The sequence below is a fragment of the Prionailurus bengalensis genome, chromosome A2 (genome assembly GCF_016509475.1).
Source record: "Prionailurus bengalensis isolate Pbe53 chromosome A2, Fcat_Pben_1.1_paternal_pri, whole genome shotgun sequence".
In the NCBI taxonomy this organism is placed as follows: Eukaryota; Metazoa; Chordata; class Mammalia; order Carnivora; family Felidae; genus Prionailurus; species Prionailurus bengalensis.
The window spans coordinates 113757646-113785286 of NC_057348.1; the positions used below are offsets into that span (position 1 = coordinate 113757646).

Here is a 27641-nt window from a genome sequence, read left to right on the forward strand (position 1 = left end):
TGCTCCATCACCACCCACCGGAAGGGGTGATGGGAGCATCAATCTTCCCAACTCCCAGGAGAGCCCCTCCTGCAGGAGACACAAGGCCAGCAACCTCCAAGAGGTAGCAAGTGAGCAGACAGAAAGATGCTCTAAGACTTTTAAAAAGGAAAGACATTTTCCAATGACTCTTTCGGTCTTTAGAACCCATAAAAGGAAAAATACTCTCTAGCTCTCTAAATGGCTATCTTGAAAGAAAAGAGGGAAAAGACAGACCTGCAGTACAGAAAGGAGACCCACAAACCAGCCTCCTCCAAGTTGGCAACCAGGGCTGAAGTCCGTGTCCCCAGTTGCCTCTGACGTCTCTTCCTCCCACACCCGATATAGCAATGACCCCTCATCACACCACATTTAGTTGGGAGAATCTTGATCTCCCCCCACTGCCTCTCTCTGACTTTAATTATACACTTCTTCAGATCAGATAATCTCTGGAGAAAAATAGATATAATAGATGAGTGGAAAAATTTACAGGGGGAAAGAGAAAGAAATGCCTATATCCAGCATTTTTTTAAGCTTAAATGTCTCCTATGAATTATTACGGGTAATTGGAGTGAGTGTGCTTGGAGCTAAATTACTTTGTTCCTTTGTTGATAGCTATGGTGCAGCTGCTTGAAAAAAAAAATACAAACACAAAAGGGAAGTTTCTTTAAAGTGAAATTCAAATTGTGTTTAAGGAAGACCAAAGTCAACATTGCTACATACTGTGTGCAAGTTCATGCAGCTTCTCTCGGCTGGTTACCATGGATCGGGAAAGTGTGGGCTCAGGGTGGTGAAGCAACAGGCCTGGGTTTATTATTAAAAAGAATGGTGCATAGCTGGCTCCAAGGAAACCCACCGTGAACCTGCCACCTCCAAGGGTAGATAATATCCTGCTCACAGAGCCCTGAGCTGGCCTCTGCAGGCTGTGTTCGGGCAATGGGGTCTATATGTACATTTATCATACACCCACAGTCCCTGCCTAGGGCCCAGAGAGAACAGGTCACATCCTAGAACAGCAAGTTTCAACCGTCTGGTCCTCTGGCTCTCTTTAGCCTTTGAGCTGGCCTCAGAGGGAAGTGGTCGGCCTGAGAGAAATCAATACCTTTGATGATGAGTTCTAACAGAGAAAAACAACTTAGCCACAGTCCTAAACCAAGGCCTCTGCTTTTCTTCTCCTTATTCCACAAGATATTAAAAAAACCCTTTTTTTTTTTTTTAACGTTTATTTATTTTTGAGACACAGAGAGACAGAGCATGAACGGGGGAGGGTCAGAGAGAGAGAGAGAGAGACACAGAATCTGAAACAGGCTCCAGGCTCTGAGCTGTCAGCACAGAGCCCGACGCGGGGCTCGAACTCACGTACCGTGAGATCATGACCTGAGCCGAAGTCGGACGCCCAACCGACTGAGCCACCCAGGTGCCCCAAAAAACCCTGTTTTTTAAGGGGAGTCTGTATGAAGTAAAATATCCACTCCACATTCTGGCTGCAATCCTGGTTACAACCCTCACACAGCTCTTGGTTCTGCAGCATGTGATCCTTTACAATCAATACCAGGTGGTATGTTCTGCATCTTGGTCATCTGTGTTTATGTACCACAATCAGGGATGTAACGAAGTAACAGATAAGAGGATCTAACAGAGTGCTTACATTTTTTATCTTGAAGCTCATGGGACGTGAAGAAACAGACTGGAAAACGACGGGGGCCTGAACCAGTTAGACCAGCATCCCACCTCAATTCTAGCCAATGGGCGCTCATTCACCAACAGGGGCTGAGCCCAGAGAACATGAGGGAAGAGACAACACAAGTACGCAGTCCAAGCCAGGAAAGCTGGAAAGCATCGTTCAAACATTGCAGAGGTTACAATTTAGTGCGGAGTGAGACAGATCCACAAGTAACCATGATGAGGACCAGAGTTGTAAGGAAGATGCAACATGGCACACAGAAAGAAAGAAAACCCAGTAAAACTTCAGGAAGCAGCAGCATCTAGACTGGATCTGAACCGAGGTAGAGTCTAGAAAGCAGAGGACACGCAAGCAGAAGGCACAGCATGGACCAGCGTGTACAAAGGGCAGACCAGTGCACGATGAGGGCGTCCACGCAGTTTTGTGTCTACGGCACCACGGAGGGGCAGGGAGAGGGAAGAGGCTGAGAGGTGATGCTCCCAGGTTTGAAACACCCCAGCTCAGACATTTTTCAGATGTGGGCGCTCAGACAAGTCACTTCACTGCCCTGAGCTTCAGTTTCATCCCCTGTGAGATAGGGATAATAACAAAACCCACGCTGTCCCAGGGAGGTACACGAATTAAATGCAATCTGTATGAAAAGCACACGGTCACGGGCCATCTAAGGCACACTGGCGACAGACTCGGCAGGGGTGGGCAGGACGGACAGGATGGGCAAGCTTGACGGCACAAAAGTAGCAGCAGTCCCAGTATCAAAAGCAGCTGTTGTGGCTTTTTGTTTTAAATTTTGAGTGGAGCGAACACAGAATGTTACATTACCTCTAGGTGTACAATATTATACATTATGCTAGGCTCACAAGTGTAGCTACCATCTGTCAACATACAACTCCATTACAGTGTCACTGACTGTATTCCCTAAGCTGTGTCTTTTATTGCCCTGACTTATTAGCTCCAAAACTGGAAGCCTAGTTCTCCTTCTCCCCTTCACCCATTTTGCCCATCTCCCCAGTTCCCTCCTTGCTGACAACTTTGTTCTCTGTATTTATAGGTCTGATTTTGCTTTTTAATTTTTAGATGCCACCTGAGTGAAGTCATAGGGTATCTGTCTTTCTCAGTCTCACTTATCTCACTTAGCATGATACACTCTAGGTCCATCCATGTTGTTGCAAAAGGCAACTATCTCATCCTTTTTATGGCTGCATAATATTCCATCATATACATTTTCAGCATCTTCTTTATCCATTCTTCTTCTGATGGACACTTAGGCTGCTTCCCTATCTCATCATCAGGAAAATGCAAATCAAAACCACAATGAGGTGTCACCATACACCTCTCAGAATGGCCAACACAAAAAGACAAGAACTCAACTGTTGCGGCCACTGTGGAAAAACAGTATGGAGGTTCCTAAAAAAATTAAAAATAGAAATACCATATGATCCACTAATTCCACTACTGGATATTTACCCAAAGAAAATTAAAATGCTAATTTGAAAGCCTTATGTTTACTGCAGCATTATTTACTGTAGCCAAGATATGGAAGCTGCTTTGTTTCTTAATGCCTACAGCACTCCTGGGCTCTAGACAAAGCCCATCACCCACACCCTGCACTGCTCAGAATGCCCCTCCTGGTGGATCTACAGGCTCTCCCCTCCCCCACTGCCTGACTGTGTTCAGATGGAGAGACTACTCGCTTCTGAATAAGGCCATGATCATGACCAGAGCTCAGTTCTGTAACTGAAGTAAAGGCTATGAGGACCCTGGGAGCCGAAGGGAGGAGAAAAGGGAAGGGATGAAGGACAGCAACATGGCAGAAGATTCAGAGACTCCTGCAAGGGAGCTGGGGAGATGGGAGAGGAGAAGGAGGGGTCAAGAACACCAAAGATAAGGATAGGAATGAGGAAGACAAAGGGACAACCAGGGAAGGGAAAATGGTGAGTGTGAGATCTCCCTTGATCAAGGCTGGTCCAACTGGCAGTCAGGTTACATGTGGGGCTGGAGAGAAGGCAAGTCATTGAGAACTTGGAGGTAATGGCTGAAAGCAGGCCAACCCCTAGGTCACGAAAAGGAAAGGTCTGGACACAAAATCCTGAAGAACATCCACATATGGGGACAGGAAATAGAGATGACCACAAAGAATGAATGACGTGAGAGAGAGGAAGAAACCTGGGGAGTAGAAGCAGGTGGCTGGTGGGTCAAATGCTACGGAGACATCAAGGAAAGTGAGGACCACAGACACCAGGGAGGCTACTGAACCCGAGAAAGACCAGCTCCCACAGAGGCCACAACACACAGGCAGCCGAGTGACGAAGCAGGCACTACCCCTATGTAATTACCTGCTTCTCCTCCTGTACTTGCCCAGTTGAAGCAAGGCAGGTTTAATTTACAGCCTTTTAAGACAGGCTATGGTCCAGGGAGGATGATGAATTTTGAGAGCCACAATGAACTCCGAAGTAAGTGCCACAGAAGGCTAGCTATTTTGACTGGCCATGCTGCTGCTAAGGCACAATATAAACCTCCAGGAATCCAACTCTCAGAGAAATGCAACTTGTGTTTGCCAGAGATCTAAGTAATTAAAGAAAGAATAACGTTCTCCCCAGCACGTCCAGGAGTGAGGTGCTGGAAGAACCACACCGCAGGAGCACAGAAACACAAATGTCTCATGGTAACCACATGTTCCTGCACTGCAGTGTGGACTGTCGCTAGGTGGACCCAGCCCTCTCCTGCCAGCCATGTGGGAGCACTCAGAATACAGCCTCGACACAGGCTGCAGCCCTGAGGTTGCAAAGAAAATGGCTCAGATGTGAGGCCCCTTTTATTAAAAAAAAAAAAAAAAATTACTGTACACAGAAAGGACTTAAAGAGTATAAGTGATGTAGGAATGCTCACCGGTTCTTGAAATATGAAGGCATAATGCTTCAAAAATTCTCAACCATCAACTGCTATCACCAATCTCAGACCACACTCAAAAGAATACCCAAACCAAGATCCAGGCTTCCAGAAGGCCACACCTGTCAGAAAAGGAAGCATCCGTACCTGTTTCCCTGGCTCCAGAGAGTCAAAACTATCACAGCTCTCCTCTGATGAGAAGGTTTCCATGGGAACATCATCTTGGAAACCGACAAACTCTTCATCATCACTGGGGGCGTTAAAGATGTCAGCCACTTCTTTAGGGATCTGTTTTGGATTCAAAAAAGAAGAAGGATAAAACCAGGGGCTGGGTTCACTTAGGGAAATTTTCTAGAGAGGAGTAGGAATTAGCATCTCCTAGCTCTATCAATCTGCCATGGTTGCCCAGAAGACCCCAGTAACCGAGCAAAATGTGCTTCAGTTGATACCTCAGGGCAACAAAAGAAGAGGGGGAACGGAGAACAAAACTGTTCTTTTTCAAATTCTAGAGATCTATCCCATATTACAGAGAATGTCAAGGCCATAGCTAGATAGATGCTGTTTTTGACCTCTTCACGAAAAAAATAAGGAAACCATCAATGGTTTCTGAGAAACCACAATCTATTTGTCTCCTACACTGGATCTGTCTTTAAATGTCATCCATGTAAAAAACATTACGTAAGATAATTACTAAGCTCCTCTTTTCTTCATTTCCACCTATAGCTCTTTAATTTTTCTGTTCCTTTTGTCATCTGCTGATTCAGATGTGAAAATTCACACAATAAAGTAAGCAGATTTACTCCTTTTCTATATTCTCAATCAAGTACTTCTAGAATTAATCCCAAGAGAATTTAAACCGTATTATGGGCAATTATCCCAAGAAAGAATGTTGTCAGCACACTTGATGTAACAAGTATGTATTTGCTCAGAGTTCCTGTTTGTATGTTGACTGCCTATTTGTTCCCAACTCGTGATTTTGAAAAAGTTCAAAGCCACAGGAAGGTGAAGGAACAGTACAAACATCCATATATTCTTCACCTGGAGCCCCATTTGCTTGTTTTCTCTTTCAACAAACATCAGGTGGAACCATAGGCATTAGCTAGTATTTCACTGTTTGTGACCTAGAAAAACAGCCATTTCGCATGAGCCAACTCAATCCATGTATATTCAAAGTAAGTTGCAGAAAACATACTAACTCACCCTAAAATACTTTAGCACACATCTCCCGAGCATAAAAACATTCTCCTATACAGCCCCAAAACTACAATCACACCTAAATAATATTAATTCCATAATATCATTTACTACAAGTTCATATTTAAATATCTACAACTGTCGCCAAAATGTCTTTAGTAATTTTGGGGGGACAAAGGGGATCCATTCAACCAGATATCATGCATTGTCTTCGTTTTTTTAGGACACTGTTTTTCGTTGCTTTTCATAACACTGACATTATTTAAATAGCCTAGGACGACTGCCTTGTAGAATGTCATACATCCTGAGCTTATGTGATTGATTCCTGATATATTTAAGATACTGTTGACGATTCTACACAGATGCAATGCAAAAAGAGGCACAAAAATATCAGGTTATCCCCTAATAATCAGTGTTTTTTTAACATAATTATAAAAATTTCCCAACATATTCTTAAGTAGGTAGAACGGTATAAGGAATACACACATGGACTCCCTAGCAATTATTTGCTCATGAATCAATTTGATTCATCTGTAGCTCTACTCAAATGCCCTCCTTCCAAATCATTTTGAAGCAACTGCAGACATAGTATCATTTCACCCAGTATCATGGGCAAATATAGTCTGTGTTCTAGGTTCTGTTAACTTATTTTTGTAACTCACAGTTCATTTGTATCATGATTTGAATAGGGTCCAAATACACATCAATAGGTCGCTTAATACTTTTCGCAGGTGTCCTTTTTTTTCTTTTGGTAACTTACTTTTGAACAAACTGGGTCATCTGATTGTAGAGTCTGCAAGAGTCTGGAAGGCTGAAGTTTTGTTTGTTTGTTGCAGCTGCAAGATGATATTTACCAGACTCCCCTGTCCCTGTGGATTTCCTGTGATTTGGTAGTTGAAGTTATAAGCTCAGCAGATTCAAGTTCACTTCTTTCTGGGAAGATGATGACTATTTTGTAGGCATTGCTGCTGCTTTATTCAGAAAGCACAACATGTCTGGCTGTCTGTTTTTTTAGTGGTGATGCTCTCTGATCAACAAGTGGGGGTAGGACGTGCCAGATTTCTCCTTAGCAAAAATACCTCTTCCCCTTTTTACTTAGTGAGAAATAAGTAGGGTGATAGTTGACATTCTGTGGATATCCTTCCCCTGATAACAATTCACTCAGTAGTTTCAGCAACCATTGGTAAGTCTTACCTGAATCAATTACTACACACTAGGGGTTGCAAAAAGGTCATTTTCAAATTTGATTCATCCTTTATATACTAGCTGGCACTCTTCTGGAACACAAGATTCTGTCTCTTGCTGTCGCCCCCTCTTTCCCCTTCTCTCCCTCCCATGTAGATTCATGGAATTTTTTTTTATTCAACGTGTTATATAATCCACTACTGTCACCATTATTTCTGATGCTCAAATTGTCCTAAATTTGGCCACTGGGGGAGCTCCTTCAAGAGAGTTTCTATGTCCTTTTGACACAACCCTAATAGTCTGTGGGAACCTCTTTCCTTTGAGGCACAACTGTGCCAAGTGAGCCTTATACTTTCCCTGCCCAGACCTCGGATCAGCCATTTCTCCAAGGTGCACTGGCATTTAGAAATCAGATCTGAGGGGCGCCTGGGTGGCGCAGTCGGTTAAGCGTCCGACTTCAGCCAGGTCACGATCTCGTGGTCCGTGAGTTCGAGCCCCGCGTCAGGCTCTGGGCTGATGGCTCAGAGCCTGGAGCCTGTTTCCGATTCTGTGTCTCCCTCTCTCTCTGCCCCTCCCCTGTTCATGCTCTGTCTCTCTCTGTCCCAAAAATAAATAAACATTGAAAAAAAATTAAAAAAAAAAAAAAAAAAAGAAATCAGATCTGAGAACTCGGTGTGCTCCTTGCTGGTTAAGTTATCACTGCTTCTAAGCTCTTTGCCAGGACAGAGCAAGGATATTTTAAATATTCCAAATCACATGTTCATAATGACACCTTGAACTCAAATCCAGTACAGCAACTCCCCCATTATTATCTCCCTTCCCCCACAATGAAAACTCCAACTCTCAGGGCACCTGGGTGGCTCAGTTAAGCATCCAACTCTTATTTTTGGCTCAGGTCATGATCTCTGGATTTGTGAGTTCGAGCCCCGTGCAGAGCCTGCTCAGGATTCTCCCTCTCTCTGTCCCTCCCTTGCTCATGTTCTCATTGTCTCTCTCAAAAATAAATACTTAGAACTTTTTATTTAAAAAAACCTCCAACTCTCAGTATTTCTCATGTACGTACCCACTTGTTTTATCTACAACACACACAAAACAGTTTCCAACTTATACCACCAACACCACTACCAACAATAACCACCAATGACAATCGAGTTTCAGATTCCTTTGCAGTCCTTTGGATCCTTGGCATACAGTCCCACTACCTACTAGACCTCTGCCCTGAGATAACCTGCCCATCACTGAACTTGAGGATGCAAATGTACTTTACCTGTACTTCCCATTTCATCATATGAATATTAAAGAGGTGTCCTCAAGGCTGGAGATTTTCATAAAATAATATGTATTGCTACAAGACATTCTTATGTGAAACTGGCACTTAGAATTATTACAATAACTACGTCCGTGTGGAACCCTGAAATGGTCTCAGCATTCGGGCAGACACAGAAAGAGTTCTAGTAACAACAGCAAAACAAAAAACAAAACAAACAAAAAAAAACACTGCCACATTTATGCTGAGAAGCTCCTCACAAAGCCTGACATGGTTCTTGGCAGAAAAATTAAAACTTTTCTTCAGGAGGTAAATTTAACAGTATTTGGCACCCTTATCTTTCTTTTCAAAGATACTTTTGTTAAGCCATCACAACCAATACACCAAAAAAACACTTGTAACTGGAGAAGCATAAAGTGTGTTAGATTTTAGGGAGTTCAGTCCCTAAAGTGGCAATGAAGGATCGTGACTGGTTCCAGTTAGCTTCCGTTTGACTTACCACCGTTCTATGAATCAGAGAGCTCCGCTGGCTCAGAAGCCTATTTTGTTGTTGTTGTTAAATTCATTTATTTTGAGAGAGAGCTGGAGAGGGGCACAGAGAGAAGGGGAGAGAGAGAATCTCAAGCAGACTCCTCACTCAACTCTGAGTCCAACACAGGACTAGATCCCAGGAACCAGGAGATCATGACCTGGGCCGAAACTACGAGTCAGATGCTTAACCAAGTAAGCCACCTAGGCGCCCCCAGAAGCCTGTTTTAACATAAAAGGTGAAAGAAGGAAGCGCATCCCATGTAATGATTTAACAGAAGCATCCGTAAGGAATGGATAGGCTGGAAAGGCTGGCAATACGAGTAAATTTCTTCCGGCCACAACTGCATCAGCCCCGGGCTGTAGCGGCAGCACCCCCCAACCCTCGGCCCCCGCCCCATGCAAAGCCTATGTCGGCCCAATTCCTCCCTCTTCATCTAAGACTTCTGCATCTGCTCCAGAGGTACCATTAGGGCACTGTAATTACCAATTGGGAACAAAAGGAAAGAACACGCTTTCAAAAAAGCAAACACCAGTAGGCATTCTTGGGGCATTCAGGGCTCTGTTTCTTGCTGCCTAACTTCAAAAGGCATGAAGAGTTTCAGTCACAAGCTCTAGGATTTAGCAAAAATCTTCATAAGATACTCAAGTGTCTTCAATAAAAAATGCTATTTAACAGACTCGACAAAGAAATCAAGATTTCTACGCAACGCACCTGATAAAAGGTTCAAGGGGACATCCTTCCTATGTGTGACCAGTTCAGCAATGGAACACGACATCAGGCCCAAGGATTGTCATCTTTCTGTGCAGCTCAGCAGCAATCCACTGACTGACAAGGATGCGGGGCACCCGGCACTCTCATAAGTGGGGGATGGAAATATCAAACGGTAGGGCCGCTTTGGAAAAACAATTTAGCAGCTTCTTATGAAATTAAACACTCTTAGCACATGATACAGCATTCCTGCTCCTAGGTGTTTACCCAAATGAGATGAAAACATAGGTTTGCAAAAAACTTGTAATCAGCAATTTTATTCCCAAACCCATAACAAATCCAAATCAGGTAGAAATGGATAAACAAAACGGGGGACAGAAATACCATGGAATACTGCCAGCAATAAAAAAAAAAGTTACTGATAGACGCCATATGGATAAACCTCAAATGCATTAGGCCCAATGAAAAAGGCTACATATTGTCTGATTCCACTTATGTGACATTTTGGAAAAGGCAAAACTATAGAAACAGAACACAGATCAATGGCTGCCTGAGGCTAGAGGTCAGAGGAAACTTTTGAGAGATGATAAAATCAATTGTGGCAGTGATTACACAAAAATCCATAGAACTGAACAATAAAAACGATTAATTTCACTGTATATAAATTAAGCCTTAGTCAGGAAAAAGGAAGAAAATTATGTAGAAACAGTGTAGACCTACAGATTTCCTAGACTTGGATCCTAGCACATAGAATTAAGATTTGGTAAGAAGAACACCACACATCAATGGGGAAAAGATGATGTCAATCACTGATGATGGCAAAACTGCCTATCTAAGGAGAATAACCCAGTCCATTTTGCTTCTCTCTCGATACCACAAAGGAGAATATATGTAATGTGAACACGCAGCTGGCCTCTGAATGGGGGAGACTTTAAGCACGCATGTTAAGCAGATCAAAATGGAAAAGAGGGCGCCCGGGTGGCTCTGTCTGTTGAGCATCCAACTCCTAATTTCAGCTCAGGTCATGATCCCAGGTCGTGGGTCCCAGAGCCCCACATCGGGCTCTGTGCTGAGAGTGGAGCCTACTTGGGATTCTCTCTCTCCCTCTGCCCCTCTCTCCTGCCTGTGTGCTCACTCTCTCTTTAAAATAAAAATATAAAGGGGCACCTGGGTGGCTCAATCAGTTGGGCGTCCAACTCTGGCTCAGGTCATGATCTCACCAACCGTGAGTTCGAGCCCCACATCGGGCTCTGTGCTGACAGCCTGGAGCCTGGAGCCTGCTTCAGATTCTGTTTCTCCCACTCTCTCTGCCCCTTCCCCACTCACACTCTGTCTCTCTCTCTCAAAAATAAAATTAAAACATAAACAAAAAGAAAAAAAAAGGAAAAAAAGAATATAAAAATAAATTTTAAAAACTGGAAAAGAGTAGGATCATGGACCACTTAACAGTTTTAAACTTCTAAAAAGAAAAATTTTGCAAAGGAAAAAAACTTGGGAGAAAAGATGTGCCACAAGTAGACAAATTACTAATGTTACGGAGAAGCTCATACAAAATGGTATGTTCCAAGAGTCACACAGATAAAATAGGTAAAACAAAGAAAATCCACTAAAAAGGAACAGAGAAGAGGCTAAAAATGTTATTTTAAAAGTCTTCAACCTCCCTAAGTGATGAAAGCAACAGAAGTTAAGACAAGTGTCCTTCTCAACTGTGTCATTTAAGGGCACCCTCGACGAAGCGGAGAGTACGCCTGGACAAACACCCTCACACAGAACTAAGGAGAGAACAAATGGGATTCAGGTTTCAAAACAGAAATTTGGTCATATACATCTAAAACAGGGTAGTTAAAAAAAACAAACAAACATACATACATACAGTGAGATTCAAAGACTTCCAGAAAATATGGTTAAACTCAGAGTGACAGGAGTATATGAACTATTAATAGATAAGAGGATCATAAAGTCAAGGATTACCAAAGTGTGATGAGATGTCATCCATCAGTTGGAGGACCTCCCCTCATTCCAAAAGGCAGCAAAGTTCAGCCTACTTACTAAAGGGCACACAACTTGTTAATACCCCTACAAAAGACATCCCAAGCAAATGCAATTTTTCAATGAAATAACTACGTATTAGTTAGTATTCAGTATTTAATTCAATCAAAAAAACCTGAACTTAAGAGGACACCAAAAACATGAGTAACAAAAGAAAAATAAACTGGTAAAGATGGACTTCATCAAAAGTAAAAACATCTATGTATCAAAGGACATTACTAAGACAGTGAAAGGCAACCTACGGAATGGGGTAATAGCTGCAAATCATGTAAGCAGTAAGGCTCTAGCACTGAGAATAGATAAAGATCTCCTACAATGCAGCAACAAAAACCATCCAATCAAAAAATGTGTGGGGCACCTGGGTGGCTCAGCCAGTTAAGCATCCAACTTCGGCTCAGGTCACGATCTCACAGTTTGTGAGTTCGAGCCCCGTGTCAGGCTCTGCTCAGAGCCTGCTTGGGATTCTCTCTCTCCTTCTCTGCCCCTCCCCCACTGGTGCTTTCAAAATAAATAAAATAAACTTAAACAAAAAGACAAAGACAGAATACTGAAAGCAGCCAGAAAAAAGCAACTCATTACATATAAGGAGTCCTCCACAAGATAATCAGCTGACTGCTCAGCAGAAATCTTGAAGGCCAGGAGACAGTGGGATGACGTGTGTAAAGCACTGAAGGAAAAAACTTACTTCTGTCAACTAAGAACTCTGTATCTGGCAAAAGTGTCCTTCAAAAATGAGGGAGAAATGAAGACATTACCAAATAAACAAAAGCTGAGGGAGTTCATTAGTACCAGACTTGCCTAACAAGAAAGCCTAAAGGGAGTCCTCTGAGATGAAATGAAAGGGAACCAGAGGGTAACTCAAAGCCATATGAAATATAAAGTTTGCAAGTAAAATATAAATACTGGTATTAATGTAAATTCAATCTGTAACCCCACTTTTTCTTTTCTACAGTATAAAAATGCACCTATGAATCTGTTAGTGGTGCACAATGCATAAAGATGTAATCGGTGACATCAATAACAAAAGAGGGGACAGAGCTGTATAGGAGTAGAGGTTTTGTATGCCAATGACAAATTGGTAGCAATCAAATTATTTTAATTAGAGAACGTTATATGTAACCCCTATGATAACACAGAGGAAAAAAAAATCTATAGAATACACACAAAAGGAAATGAAAGGGGAATCAAAATACACCATTACAAAGAAATCAACAAAACACAAAAGTAGGCACTAACAGAGGAAACAAGGCGCAAAAAAGCTATTAAAAAAAAAAAGAGAACAAAAGAAAACAAAATGGTACAAGTCCTTCCCTATGAGTAACCACTTTAAATGCAAACAGATTAGGGAGACTGGATGGCTCAGTTGGTTAAACATTCAACTCTTGATTTCAGCTCATCATAATCTTGCCAATTCGTGGGTTTGAGCCCCGCACTGGGCTCTGTGCTGACAGTGTGGAGCCTATCTGGGATTCTCTCTCTCACCCTCTCTCTGTCCATCCCCCACTCGCTCTCCAAGTAAATAAATAAACTTTTAAAAAAGGTTAAAAAAAATGCAAACAGATTAGACTCTACAATCAAAAGACACAGGAAGGAAGAATTAAAAAACAAAACAAAACTGGTATCCAAATGTATACTATCTGTAAGAGACTCACTTCATGCCTAAAAAGACATTTAGGCTGAAAAGTGAAAGGACACAAAAGATATTCAATGCAAATAGTAACCCAAAGAGACTTGTAATGACTATTCCAGTGTCAGACAAAGTAGACATTAAGTCAAAAAATATTACAAGGGCATATTGTTAAAAAGATCAATTCACCAACAAGCCATAACAATTAAAAATACGCATGCACAAAACTTCAGAGCTCCAAAACATATGAAGCAAATGCTAACAGAAATGAAAGGAGAGACAGTTCTACAATAATAGTTGGAGACTTCAATACCCCAGTTTCAATAATGGATACAGTAAAACAGAAGATCAATAAGGAAATAGAGGAATTGAGCAATACGATAAACCAATTTGAGCTAACAGACATATATAGAACACCCCAACCAACACAGAATATACATTTTCCTCAAGGTCGCACAGAAAACTCCCCAGGACAGACCATATGTTAGGCCACAAAATAAGTCAGAATAAATTTAAAACATTTGAAATCATACAAACTGTCTTTGTTGATCAGAATGGAACAGAACCAGAAATCAGTAACAGAAGGAAGACTAGAACTCACAAATACGTAAAAATTAAACACCACACCCTTAAATAACCACTAAGTCACTCCAAAGAAGAAACAATCACAATGGAAGTTAGAAAACACTTTCAAACAAGTGAAAATGAAAACAAAATACACCAAAACTTACGGTCTGCAGAGAAAGCAAAGCTAAAAGGGAAATTTAAAGTTGTAAACACTTATGTTAAAAAAGATCTCAAGCCAACGAACTAATTTTAATCTTTATTTATTTTTGAGAGAGACAGACAGCATGTGAGCAGGGGAAGAGCAGCGAGAGAGGAGACACAAAATCTGAAGCAGGCTCCAGGCTCTGAGCTGTCAGCACAGAGCCCAACGTGGGGCTCGAACTCACAAACCGTGAGATCATGAGCTGAGCCACCCAGGTGCCCCACCAACAAACTAATTTTACACCATAAAAGGAACTAGAAAAAGTATAGCCAACTAAATCCAAAGATAAGAGTAGGCAGGAAATAATAAAGATTACAGCAGATACAAATAGAGAATAGAAAACCAATAGAGAAATAGCCACAAAACCAAAAGCTGGTGTTCTGAAAATATCAAGATTGACAAACTTTTGGCTAGACCCACGATGAAAAAAAGATACAAATTACTGAAATAAAGTGGGGTTATTACTACCAATTTTACAGAAATAAAAAGGATAATAAAAGAGTCCTATGAACAACTGAATGCCAACAAACTAGGTTAGCTAGATAAAATGGACAGACTCCTAGAAACACACACCTTCCCAGACTGATTCATGAATAGAAAATCTGAATAGACTTCTCACCACTAAGGATTTGAATTGGTAATCAAAAGCCCCCCAACAAAGTAAATCCCATGACCCAGATGGCTTCACTGGTGAATAAAATACTTAAAAGTTAAACACCAACCCTTCTCAAACTCTTCCAAAAAATTGGAGAGCACTTCTTTACTCATTCCATGAGGCCAGTATTACCCTCACAACAAAGCCAAAGACCCTACAAGGAAAGCACAGAGCAATACCCCTTGTGAATATCAATGCAAAAATCCTCAACAAAATACTAACAAGACTAATGCAGTAGCGTAGAAAAAAAAAAAAAGGATTATACAAGATGACTGAGTGAGACATGTTTCTGGTGTGCAAGACGGTTCAACGTATAAAACCAGCCAATGTAATACACTATGATTAACATAATAAAAGAAAACAAAACACATGATCATCTCCACAGATGCAAAAAAAGCATGTGACGTAATTCACCACCCTTTCAGGGTAAAACCAAACCAAACCAAAAAAATTAATCAACAAAGAATGGAAGGAAACTTCAACATAATAAAGGGCATATATGGATAAACAGATAACATCATAATGGTGAAAAACTGAAAGCTTTCCCTTAAGATCAGCAACAAGACAAGGATGCCCACTTTCACTACTTCTATTCAACATAGTATCTGAAGCTCTAGCCAGAGCTATTATACAAGAAATAAAAGGCATCCAAATTGGAAAAGCAGCAGTAAAATTATGTTCGCAGGTGACATAATCATATATACAGAAAAGCCTAAAGATTCCATAAAACCCATGGGCCCTATTAGCTAATTCAGTAATGGTGCAGGGTACAAAATCAACACACAAAAATCAGTTGCATCTCTACACACTAACAATGAACAATCTGAAAAGGAAATTAAAAAAACAATTCCATTTACCATAGCATCAAAAAGAATGCAACACTTAGAATTACCTGAAGCAATAGGCAGAAGACTACACTGAAAACTACAGTGAAAAACATCACTGAGACAAATTAAAGAAGGCAGAAACAGATGAAAAAACATCACACATTCATGGATTGGAACACTTAATACTGTGAAGGTGACAATACTACCCAAGGCTATCTACGGATGCAATGCAGTTCTATCAAATCCCAGCAATATTTGTTTGCAGGAGAAAGCCCCTCCTAAAACTCATGTGGAATCTCAAGGGACTCAGAATAACCAAAACAAATCTTTAAAAAGAAGAACCAAAGGCCCCTAGTGGGCTCAGTCACTGGAGCATGCGACTCTTGATCTAGGGGTTGTAAATTAGAGCCCCACATTCAGTGTAGAGATTACTTAAAATCTTTAAAAAATACCTAACATACATACAAAAACAGAACCACGTTAGAGGACTTACACTTACTGATTTCAGTACTCACTACAAAGTTATCCAAACAGTGTGGTCCTAGTGTAAAGACAGTGCAATAGAACAGACAGCCTGGAAATAAACCTTCACATATATGGTGGTCAAATGATTTTTGACAAAGTACCAAGACTATTCAATGGAGAAAGGAGAATCTTCTCAAGAAATGATGCTGGGAAAACTGGATATCCACACCCAAAAGAATGAAGCTGGATCCCTATCTTAACACAACAACCTACAAAAAAATCCAAATGTGTCCAAGACCTAAAACGTAGGAGCTAAAACTCTAAAACTTAGCAGGAAATATAAAGGAAAAGGTTCATGACATTGGACTTGGCAATGATTTCATGTATGTGACACCAAAGGTAGAGGCAACAACAGGGAAAAAAAAAAGTAGATAAACTGCACTTTGGCAAAATAAAAAACTTCTATACATCGAAAGACACTATCAAGAGATTGAAAAGGGTAACCTGCAGAATGGGAGAAAATATTTGCAAATCATGTATCTGATAACGGATTAATATCCAGAATACAAAGAAAACTCCTATAGCTGAAAGACAACAGCAAAACCCAATTTAAAAGAGCAAAGGACTTAAAAAGATATTTCTCCAAAAACAAGCTGATGGCCAGGAAGCATGTGAAAAGATGCTTCAAAACACTAACCATTAGGGAAATACAAACCAAAAGCACCATGAGATGCCACATCACATCCATTAGGATGGCTGTTACTTGAAAAAAGCAGAAATTAAGTGTTGATATATACGTAGAGAAAGTGGAACTTATGTGCAATGTTGGTGAGGAGGTGAAGCAATTCAGCTTCTATGGCAAAAATATGGTAGCTTTTCAAAAACTCCGACACTGAATTACCATATAACCCAGTAATCCCACTTTTGGTCTTTGTATGAAAAATAGTGAAATCAGAGACTCAAACAGTTATTTTATACCAATGTTTATAGTAGCATTAATCACAATAGCCAAATGGTGGAAACAGCCCAACCGTCACGGATGGGTGAATGAATAAACAAAATACGGTATACACATGCAAAGTATTATTACTCAGCCTTAAACAGGAATGAAATTCTGACATACAGCATGGATGAACTGAAAACATTATGTTGAGTGAAATAAGACCCAACAAGACAAGTATCTATGATTCCACTTACTTGTGGTACCTAGCATAGTCAAATTCATAGAGACAGAAAAGTAGAAAGGTTACCAATGGTGGTGGAACAAGGGGGAGGGTGAGAATGGGGAGTCAGTGTTCAACGGGCACAGAGTTTCAGTTTAGGATCATGAACAAGCTCTGGAGATGGACAGTGGTGATGGCTGTACAACAACGTGACTGTTTCTGGCCAACAAATTATACACTTAAAAATGGCTGAAATAGTCAATGCCATGCTAATGCATACTTTACCACAATGAAATAATAGGCAAAAAAAAAAAAATCACCAACATTATTTTGAAGAAAGAAATTACAAGTGAAGAGAAACTTACAGAAACGTATGTGCGAGGGCTTAGAGGAGCCATCGGGTAACAGAGGAAATGGAGTTTTGGCAGAGGTCCCGGGAGGGAAGCAGCCAAACCACTTGGGAAGAGCTGGTTAATTTCCTTTTCCAGAAAAGTCAGCAGACTGGAAATCTGAAGCCAATGTCAAGATTTCACTAGACTCTACAAGACCAGTTATCACACTGGACAAGTCTGCTCTCAAGTGTTTTTCAACAAGGTGCTACGGGTATTCTGGACAGAATGACTATGGCTTCCAATGGGCTCTCCTGCCCACCACAGGGCACTTATACTGTCCCTGCACTCCACACCCCTTAATACTAGGAGCACCCACCTCAGCCCGTTAAACTAACAATTGAAAAGAAGCCCAGGTATTTCTATTACCACGACAACCCCAGTTCACTCTGATGAACACCACAGAGCAAATCCAACAGCTAAGATAGGAGAGCCTTTGTGTGTCAGGACATGCCAGGTTACCAAGCAGGAAGAAACAATACCAAGTCTTAAAGGGTTGAAACAAAAAAAGGCTTCTCTCCTGCTGATGACACGTTCATCCCGGGCAAGCCAGGTGCACCATTCCACACTCTTCCGCACTGTCCTCACACAGGACCTGGGCTGACACAGCTACCGCTACCTGGAACGCTGGCAGATGCAGAAGCGGAGGGAAGGAGACGTGGCAAATGACGCACTGGCATTTAGAAAATTCCACCCAGAAGTGACACACAACCCTTCTCACATTTGATGGGCCAAAGCAGGTCAAACAGTCTTGCCTGTTAGGAGAGCCAGGAAAATGCATCCCTCTCCTTTATCCAGAAGGAAGGAACCTGATCAATTGTACAGAGCCCTGATGGCCTCCCAACTATGGCCGAACAGCATTCTGTGAAGATGCTGGGTCCACGTTCGTTACCGAGAGTTACTAAAGGGTGTATTACTGCCCAGTGTATTACTCAAGAGCATGTCAGCACGGTATCATGCTAACGAGTCCCATGAAGGGTGAGTCATGTACCGTAGGATGAAACAATCTTCAAGCTGTTTCAATGTGGTGAGAGAAATAGGACTACCCGGGAAATAAGTCCAGGAGGGCAAATGACCCAGCGGTGAGGGGTATGGTCAGGAAGGACCACTGGTGGCAGCCCCCACAACTGCAGGGCAGAGTCAGCCTGAAGGCAGACCGACGGGGAAGCAAGAGCGTGGAGAACAGCCAGGCAGGAGGTGACTGCCTGGAGGAGGCAGGTGACCCCACACTTACTCCAAACAAGCAGGGAACAGACCCTGACAGTGACAGGGGCGTGGGGGAGGGATATTCATCCCACAGCCCAGCCCTGAAAGCCTTAACACAGGGGTCCTCTTGACACACTTCGGCCCTGCTGGCAGAGTGGGAAGGGGAATGCGCCCAATCTTTGAGACGCGGCCTATGGGCTGCTGACACTACTTAGCTCCTGACCTTGTGCCACAGTGAATGCACACACTCCCTAGGAGTGTGTCCCTTCTGGTCCCAACCACAGCCGAGGAGGAAGAGGATACACTAGTAACAATGAAGGTTGGCCTGAGGACTAGGGGCTCTTTTCAGTGAGATGTTGAAGCTGGCCTTGCGGGAAAACAAAATGATGGAGGCTTTGTTTTAAGTCCATTAAGGGCAGTGTTTTGTAAGAACCCCCCACCACAAGGCCCCCCGCTGCCTTCAATTATTTTAATTAAAAAAATCCCCCAATAAAAAATGCCTGGGACCAACTGTCAGGAAAAAAAATAAAAGAGAGAATTAAGAATAAGCAGTAATTTTAAAGGCACTTTTATTTTTCTTAACTTTCCATTTTAAGCCATTGCTAATGGAGAACAAAATAGAGGCATTAGACATTTTGCATTAAAAAAAAATATGCTTAGGCATTTATATCAGTATCAACTGAAGTGTTCTGTTTTGTTTTCCATTTAATTACCCTCCGAGTCATGGAGCTTTAAATAAAAAGATATTATGGGGTGGGGGAGCAGGCAGGGAGGTATCTTTTCTATTTCAGGATTTGTTACCGGTATGCTCTAAATTTTACACTCACCCTGCTTGTCAAACTCGTGAACTCAGGGAGGGCTGGGAGGCTTTCACCATCACAGGTGGGGCAGGGGAAGGGAATTTTCTTCCCAGGAGAGTAATCTTAAATATCCTTTCCGTGTTAAAATAAATAAAAATATATTATGGAGGGGCGCCTGAGTGGCTCAGTTAATTTCGTGCAACTCTTGATTTCCACTCAGGTCACAATCTCATGGTTCAGGAGATGGAGCCCCGAGCTGAGCCCTGCGCTGACAGCACAGAGCCTGCTTGGGATCCTGTCTCCCTCTCTCTCTGCCCTTCCCCTGCTCATGTTCTCTCTCTCAAAATAAATAAGCTTTATATATATGTATATGGAACATAATGCAAAACAGGCCTAACTTTTAAAAATAAAACTGGGTAAAACTGAAGATGGGTGAAAAAATCCCCTGCACAGACAAGGCTGGCTGCTATACCTCCAGGCCTCTGGGGCAGGCCTCTGGGCCTCTCCGCTTTTAGTGCAACAGAAACATTTGAGAAGCCCTGCTAAAGCATGTTCCAGTCTGTCCTAACTCTTACTTCCACTCCCTACACAGTGGCAGCTCTAAACCATCAGGGTTTTTTGTTGGGTTTTTTTGTACAATTCAACAAATATTTAACCCCTGCTATATGCCAGACCCTTCACACATCAGGATAATTACCATTTCGGCCTGCCACGTGATTCAGGGTCACCAGCCACTACCCTGGGGTAAATCCTAAGGCCCTCCTGACAGAGGAAGAGGCCTGCCACGCCAGGCTCTGTGCCAGAAGACCTGGACGCCAGAGCTCAATCATAACTGCAAGGCACTCTCTAGGTACATAGGACCCTCCTGCAGCAGAGGTTTAAAGATGGGGGCCTGCCCACACAGCTGTGCGGCTGCTATGGAGGGCCTGGGGTCTGGGGGAAGGGATCCCTGGACCATACCCAGCGCTGAGGACATCAGTACGACCAGCGGGGGGGGGGGGGCACAAGACACCTGGGAAGTTATCACCCACACACCTGGGTGGCTATTTTTAAACATTTTAAGTGACATAAAGTGCATATACCTTAAGCGTACCGTCTGGTAAAGTTTTACAAACTGCACCCAGTTTGTATGCGTGCACACAGATCCAGAAATACATTTTTCTTAGCTCTGAGAAACCCCTTATTACGGAGCCACTGTTTTACCTTTGGACATCCAACCTTCAGTAAACACTTTCAGACACCTAGGAGAAGATTTATAACTGAAATAAACAAAACAAAAGAGGGCAACTCTTTTTAAAAAGTGGTCCGGTGCCACAGAGGCAAAGGGCTCAGAGCAGGGTATCCCTGTCCTTCCACATCAACATGACTGACCTGCACAAACTCCAGCATAGCCCAGTCCACAGGCACTGAGGCCGTCATCCATTAGCACATTCTCGGATCTTCTTGGTTTCCTAGGTGGTGAGGAACAGACCTCTACCACTACTCTCTGCAGTCTCCCAAACTAAAAACATAGGGGAGGTGCTCTACATTCAGGAAGAAAACAATGTTTCCATCTAATTATCAGGAGCCCTGGTTCCAACCTGAGCAAACACACTGGCTTTCTCTTGGCTAGTAATAACAGGGGGCAATGCCTTAGGAAAACTTGTTGGAAACTCCCATCCACTGCAAATCAGGCACATTCCTTTCAGGAGGCAGTAAGTACATGATAAAGAAACGGTAATTAAAAACAGCATGGGGGCACCTCGGTGGCCCAGTCAGTTAAGCCTCCATGGGCTCAGGTCAGGATTGCACAGTTTTTGAGTTGGAGCCCCACTTCCAGCTCTGTGCTGACAGCTCAGAGCCTGGAGCCTGCTTTGATTCTGTCTCCCTCACTCTCTGCCCCTCCCCCACTTGCACTCTGTCTCAACAACAAACATTTAAAAAAAAAAAAAGAAAGAAAGAAAAATAAAAAAAAAAAAACCAGCATGGACTCGGTCTCCTAGGTGGCCCAGCTGGTTGAGCATCTGACTTCACTCAGGTCATGTTGTTCCTGTTCGTGGATTTGAGCCCCACTTCAGGCTTTGTGTTGATGGTGTGGAGCCTGCTTGGGATTCTCTCTCTCTCCTCTCTCTGCCCCTCCCCCACTCATGCTTTCTTGCTTTCAAAACAAATAAAACTAAAGAAAAAAAACAACAACAGCGTGGACTCTAACACAAGGCTTAGGTATGCACCACCGCTGTGGTATTGCAAAGTTTCTTTTAATAAAGAAAAATTTTTCAACAGAAAAATACATAAAATACACACTTCAATGAAACACTGCAGTCATTAAAAACGAAAACTGCAAAGACCTCCAAGCTCCCCAGAAATAGCACGGACAGTGCTAAAGAAAGCAGAATTTAAATGGCAATCATACTACAAAATTAGGCAAAAATGGTGACTAAACACAGGCAAACACCAGATGGGAAATATCTAGAAAAATTACACCCAGAGAATAGGAAAGGTAGAGCAGTAGTTCCAAGTTTGTTTTTATTTCAGCTTTTATGAGCATGTTATTACTTGTACAAAAATTCATCTAAGTACCATTCCTATATAAGAGCTTTGTGGATCTTACTCATATTCCCACATTTTTACACACTATACCTAAAGAATCTGGTCCAAAGCGTAATCTGGCCAGCTGCTAAAAAAGAACCAGACCCAGGGCCTGGGTGACTCAGTGGGTTAAACATCTGACTCTTGATTTTGGTTCAGGGCATGATTTCGTGGTTGGTGAGTTAAAACCCACATCAGGCTCCACACTGCTGACAGTGCAGGGGGCCTGCCTGGGATTCTCTCTCTCTCCATCTCTCTCTCTCTCTGCCTCTGTCTCTCGAAATAAATAAATAAACTTAAAACAAGAAAAGAAAAAGAAGAACCAGAGCAGCTAATGCCCCCAGCCCTTGGAGTTAAAGGGAAGAGCAAAGGAATGAGAAAACTCAAAAGTGCTCACCACCCCTCATATTTACACAATACATTATACTTAGCACGTCCTTGAGTAACTCAATGGCACTGTAAGCTGGACAAAGATTTCTATCCTCATAACATTATTTCAGTGAAAGCTGTGTCACTTGCCAAGACGGATCTCAGGAGTCCAGTGGCAAGAGTGAGGACAGAATCCAGCCTCCTGCCTGGCTGGGTTGCCCAGAGCAAATCACTCCAGTTCCCCGTATCTTTAAAATCCAGATAATACAAGCCACTTCACCGAACTTCAGTGAAGATTCAATCTGATAAAAGGCAATGATAGTTTCCAAGGGGGGAGTGGAGGTGGGAAAGGGTGACTCCTAAGGTCTTCTCCCATCCCCAAAACCAAGGCCTGAAGCCAGCTGAGTTCTGACAAAGGCAGAAGAGTCCAGGAGTTCCAGAGCGACCTTGGCACTAAACACATAGTAAGTGCTAGAAGAACATCTGATAGGACTAACCCAGCCAGGGAGCCCTCTGTCATCAGCTGATGATTAGGAAGAAAACAGTCATGAGCTACCTGAACACAAACTCTGGCCCCCAACTGTGAGACTCTACAATGTTTTGCACCACATACAGATGGTGCATTTAGCACTGTTAAAGACAAAGTATTCTGCGCATTAACTTCAGCTATACTTCAAATAAGTTTCTGCATGGTCCTGTTTAAAAACATTCAGATAGAGAACTGATGGTTACCAGAGGGGAGATGGGTGAGGGATGGGTGAAACAGGTGAAGGGGATTAGTATACTTATCATGATGAGCGCTGAGTAATGTACACAATTGTTGAATCACAATCCTGTACACATGAAATGAATATAACACTGTATATTAACTATAGTGGAATTAGTATTAAAAACTTAAAAAATAAAATAAATTCAGAAACCACTGCTTTCCAAGAAGAAAAGAAAATGGTCCTACTGATATTTTCTTCTCTCTAGCCCTCCTCCACCAGTGTGTATCAGTTCCACTTTGGTGAATAAATCTAGATCTTTGGAAAAACCAAATTCTATCTTAGAGATAAAAAATTCAAACTGTAGGTCAGAGAAAGTGCTGAAGAGTAAAACAGAACTCTCAAGAACAGTTTAAGATGAACAATGTCTAGACTATTCTATCTGAATGGCTTTATTGACCTTTTTCATTAATTTACAATCATATTCAGTTTTTTTTTTTTTTCAACGTTTTGTTTATTTTTGGGACAGAGAGAGACAGAGCATGAACGGGGGAGGGGCAGAGAGAGAGAGGGAGACACAGAATCGGAAACAGGCTCCAGGCTCTGAGCCATCAGCCCAGAGCCCGACGCAGGGCTCGAACTCCCGGACCGCGAGATTGTGACCTGGCTGAAGTCGGACGCTTAACCGACTGCGCCACCCAGGCGCCCCAATCGTATTCAGTTTTAAGTCACAGAATTATCTCATGGATTTCTGCTCTTTGTACCTGACCAGATCAGAATGGCTGTGATCACGGACATTTCTCCTCATCAATAAGAATTCCGTTCTACAGATGGGATGGTCAGAAGTACATCAAAACAAACAAACAAAAAACAAGTGGCCTTTTTAAATATGGGACTATTAAAATGGCCAATCGTTATGGGGTCCTTCCAAGAAGTCACAACAATCCCTCTCTGTGAGCAGCTTCTGAAGCTCTGGGCACACATGTTGAGTCAGAGAATCCTAAGGCTACACTTTGTAGCTATGAGGTCAATACCAGAGAAATTCCTCTTTACCCCTTCCACAGCATGCATGACTAGGAGACTATCTAGCTCCGTTTCCTTCTCCAAGAGTCCAACCTGTACCCAAGAGCAAGAAGAGAGTAAAAGGACAACACTGACATTCACAACCTCCTGGTTCTTCTCCTAGGAAGCTTCGACAGTCCCAGCCTGCAGCTCCTGTTTGAGCTGCACTCCAGAGGGCTCTCAGGAAGGGACCACACCCTTGCCTTTACTGGGGCACTACTCCTGTCATTCAACATAAAAACATAAAGACCCAGTGATGGGCCCAATCAGGACTTCAGCCATAGGAGGTGTGGTCCCCGTCAGAGAACATCAAATCTAACCCAGTGGTGAGGTTGCCAAAAAAGCAGAAAGTAGAAGGGAGTTCAGTTTAAATCAATGTCTTAGAACATCAGGCCGTAAGCGGCTTTGCTGGAACCCCTTCCAGCTCTGCCCTTTCCAAGGGATGGAAATATTTACTGTGTATGTGAGACTAAAAGCCACTGCACACTGTGCTCTAATGCCACGTCAGGCAGTTCATCACACTGCTTTATTCATAAGGTTGGGGGACAGGGTAGAGCCACTCGAATTTAGTACCTTGCTGCGCCTGAAATGTTCATTAAGTGCTCTCACCTACAGTCACCTGCCCACCCTATAGAACTTCCCCACTAATTTAAAGAGACTATAATCTGCTCATGTTTAAATTATGATGAACAGAAACATTTCAACTGGAAAAATCGTCACACATCTTAGTTTGTGATGCCAATTAGGTCTTTAGGAAAGAAAAAAAAAACCCTGATCATCTTACATAAAGTAATTTGCCCTAATTGGTACATAATAGGTCAGATTATAATTTGTGGATTACCCCCACCTGGTAAATAGTTTATTTAACATTTTAGAGCTACCAAAAATTAGTCTCATTATTTGACAATAAAATGTTCACTTCCAAATGCATCTAAGTGGTGGGAGTGTAGTTAGGGCAGAACAACAGGTTTCCATAATCCTATATTATCAAGATACATTTTCTGATGAAATTCACCTAGGGCCCAAGGCTCCTTCCAGAAAGGGTGAGATCCTAGAGAAAGTAAAGCCTCCTAGAAGCACAAGAGACTAATTATATCATCAAGGCCAGTGGAAAATAAAACAAAAGCAAAAAACTAACCCTATCTCAGTCCTTCTTACTCTTGAGGTCTGTCCTTTACTTACTTTTAATACCTCCCCTCACTGGGGAAATTTAAAAATAATACCCTCTCATAAACAACATTTTTTTTTCCTCAAATGTCTACTTGCAGGAAACCTTGCAGACATCACTAAATGGCCAAAGGGACCAACCATTAGTGGCTCTGCCTCTAATTTGCGCCAGGACTCAGGCAGGTGACAGCAGCCTGCGCTCAGGCACCACTGACTGCTCGGGCAGCCTGGGCGCTGCTGGGTCGCTTCAGTCTCCCAATGCCAAGGCCTGGGGCCCCGCCTCTCTCTCTCTCTCTCTTTCTCTCCAAGGCCCAGCACCCAGGTAAAGAGGTAAAATACCACCAGTCTAAGGTAAAGTGGAAACGGTGAGTCAAAGGCACTCATAAAACAAACAAAAAACCGTTACACAAAGCCTCCCCCAACTCTCACAAGCTGCTTCCTTCCCTTTCTAGAAGTTTTATTTTTAGTTCATTTCAAAAAAGTTGGCATTACTTACCTCTGAAAATACTAGGTATGTTCGTTACTAGAAAGGGAAAGCTCTTAAGAAGTAAAACAGGAAACTGAAGCCACGTTCACATTCCCACCACCCAGTGAAACATTTGGGAGTACTCTGAAGTGTGTGTTAATGGAGATTTTTAAAACCTAGTTAGGACCATAATTCGTAACTGGGTCCTGCTGTTTACGCTTTGTGATCTTGGGGCTTTTTGTTTTTTAATTTGGCCTCATGACGTTGCCATTTCCCCTTCCAAGTGGTTACGAATTATTCCCTGAAAACAGTTACTAAAGTTGTAGAATACAAGAGCAATTCCTTGTAAATTACACCCCATTATCCGAGTTGAACAGGACCCTTGACTGTTTTCTACAAAACTCACTTGCCTGAAACTTCCTTATTTCTGTGCCAATTCCCGGAGAAAGTGGGGGGCGCGCACCAGAAAGCGCCCCGCACACCCCTCTCCACCCCCGCCTGCACCTCCCTCGAAACGTGTCCACTCCTCAGGCTCGCGGCCCCAGCGGCCCGGCCTGCGACACCCCCCCCCCCCGGGCACCCACCCGGGAGGGAGGCGAGCGCCACGCGCAGGGACGCCCAGCCTCTCCAGCCCTGGCTGCACAGCGACGACCCCCTGCGCACACCTGCACGGCGCGCCCGCTCCGGCTTTCGCGGGGCTAGGCTGGCCAGATCCACAAGGCGGTGGCCCAGGGCCACGTTTCCACCCCGAGGCGGGGAGGAGAGACGAGAGCAAACGGCAGGCAGGCCGTGATGCGTCCGCGTAGCGGCGGGACCCTCACCTGTGAGCGAGACGCCAGCTCCATTCTTCCCACCCGGGCTCCAGCCTCCTGCTACCACGCGGCCGCGGGAACCTGGCTCACCACGGGCCCGTCGCCAGCAGAACACCCGCGGCCGCGCAGCCCGCGCGCTGCGCCGGGAGCTCCGGCGGGCTCGGGGAGGGGCGCACTTGGCGCCCGGGACGGGGGAGCTCGCCGCGCCTCCCACCCGGCGCCGCCGCGCTGGGCTGCGAGGCTCGAGTCTCGGACCAAACTTTCGCGACCGGTGAACTTCGCTTCGGCCGCGTCGTGAGAGGAGGCAGCAGACGGGCGCGGTCCCAGGCGGCTGCGGGTGCGGGGGCGCCGGGCTCCCCCCTGCAGCGGCGGGAGGGAGTGGAGCCGTCCGGCCGGGTTTCGCGCGGGAGAAATGAGGGGGCAGTCCCGGCGCAGCCTCCAGCTGGCACGCCCGACTACGCGCGCCGGATATTTGCACGGCTTATTCCAGGTCCTGCCCTGGAGCACATGCCTCTGTTGCAATCCGTGTCTCTGCTCCAGAAAAGCATTGTAGAGCTACTTCAGAGCTGGTTTTGTTTCGCTGTTGCAAAGGGGCGGGGTTCCGCCGCTTCCCCAAACATTTTCTACAGGGTTCACTTTGCAAACCAGGCATTCCGGGTTGGGGAGCTGCAAAATCCCCTGGAACTTTATACAGCCTTTGCTACACCATCGTACACGTAGGCCTATAGCCCCACTAGAGATTTCTAGAGGTTAGAAAGCTGATTAACGACTACTGGCTGAGCAGGTAGTATGTGTCAGGCACTGTATTAGACCTGGCAACACAAGATTGCACGAAAAACAGGTCCCTGCTCTGTCGGAGCTTCGGGAGCCAGCCACGGGCATGACGACATAGATGCAATATTCATCCAGGTAAGTGTAACAGTAATGTCACAATTAATTTGATTAATAATTTAACAATTCCAATATCATCGATAATGGTGATAATAAATTCAATTATAATGATGCAAATAAAAGTAAATGTAGAGCTATGATAGATGCCAGGAAGGAAAAGGTAAGTGGTACTACA

The 27641-nt window shown here is 43.4% G+C and overlaps 1 protein-coding gene across 4 annotated transcripts in view; it reads right to left on the minus strand.

The window, feature by feature from the left end:
- CDCA7L (cell division cycle associated 7 like) overlaps positions 1 to 27116 on the minus strand; it is a 39445-nt gene extending 12329 nt beyond the window's left edge. Inside the window, exons 1-2 of one of the 4 annotated variants that reach the window (XM_043589065.1) lie at positions 26585 to 27116; positions 4736 to 4876 (exon numbers count right to left, since the gene is read on the minus strand). In XM_043589065.1, coding sequence (XP_043445000.1) covers positions 4736 to 4876; positions 26585 to 26608 — 165 coding nt within the window. In that variant the 5' untranslated portion in view covers positions 26609 to 27116. The remainder of the gene's footprint in view (positions 1 to 4735; positions 4877 to 26584) is intronic. The other 3 variants (XM_043589066.1, XM_043589068.1, XM_043589067.1) reach the window with 3 other exon arrangements.
- Positions 27117 to 27641: the final 525 nt, after the last annotated feature.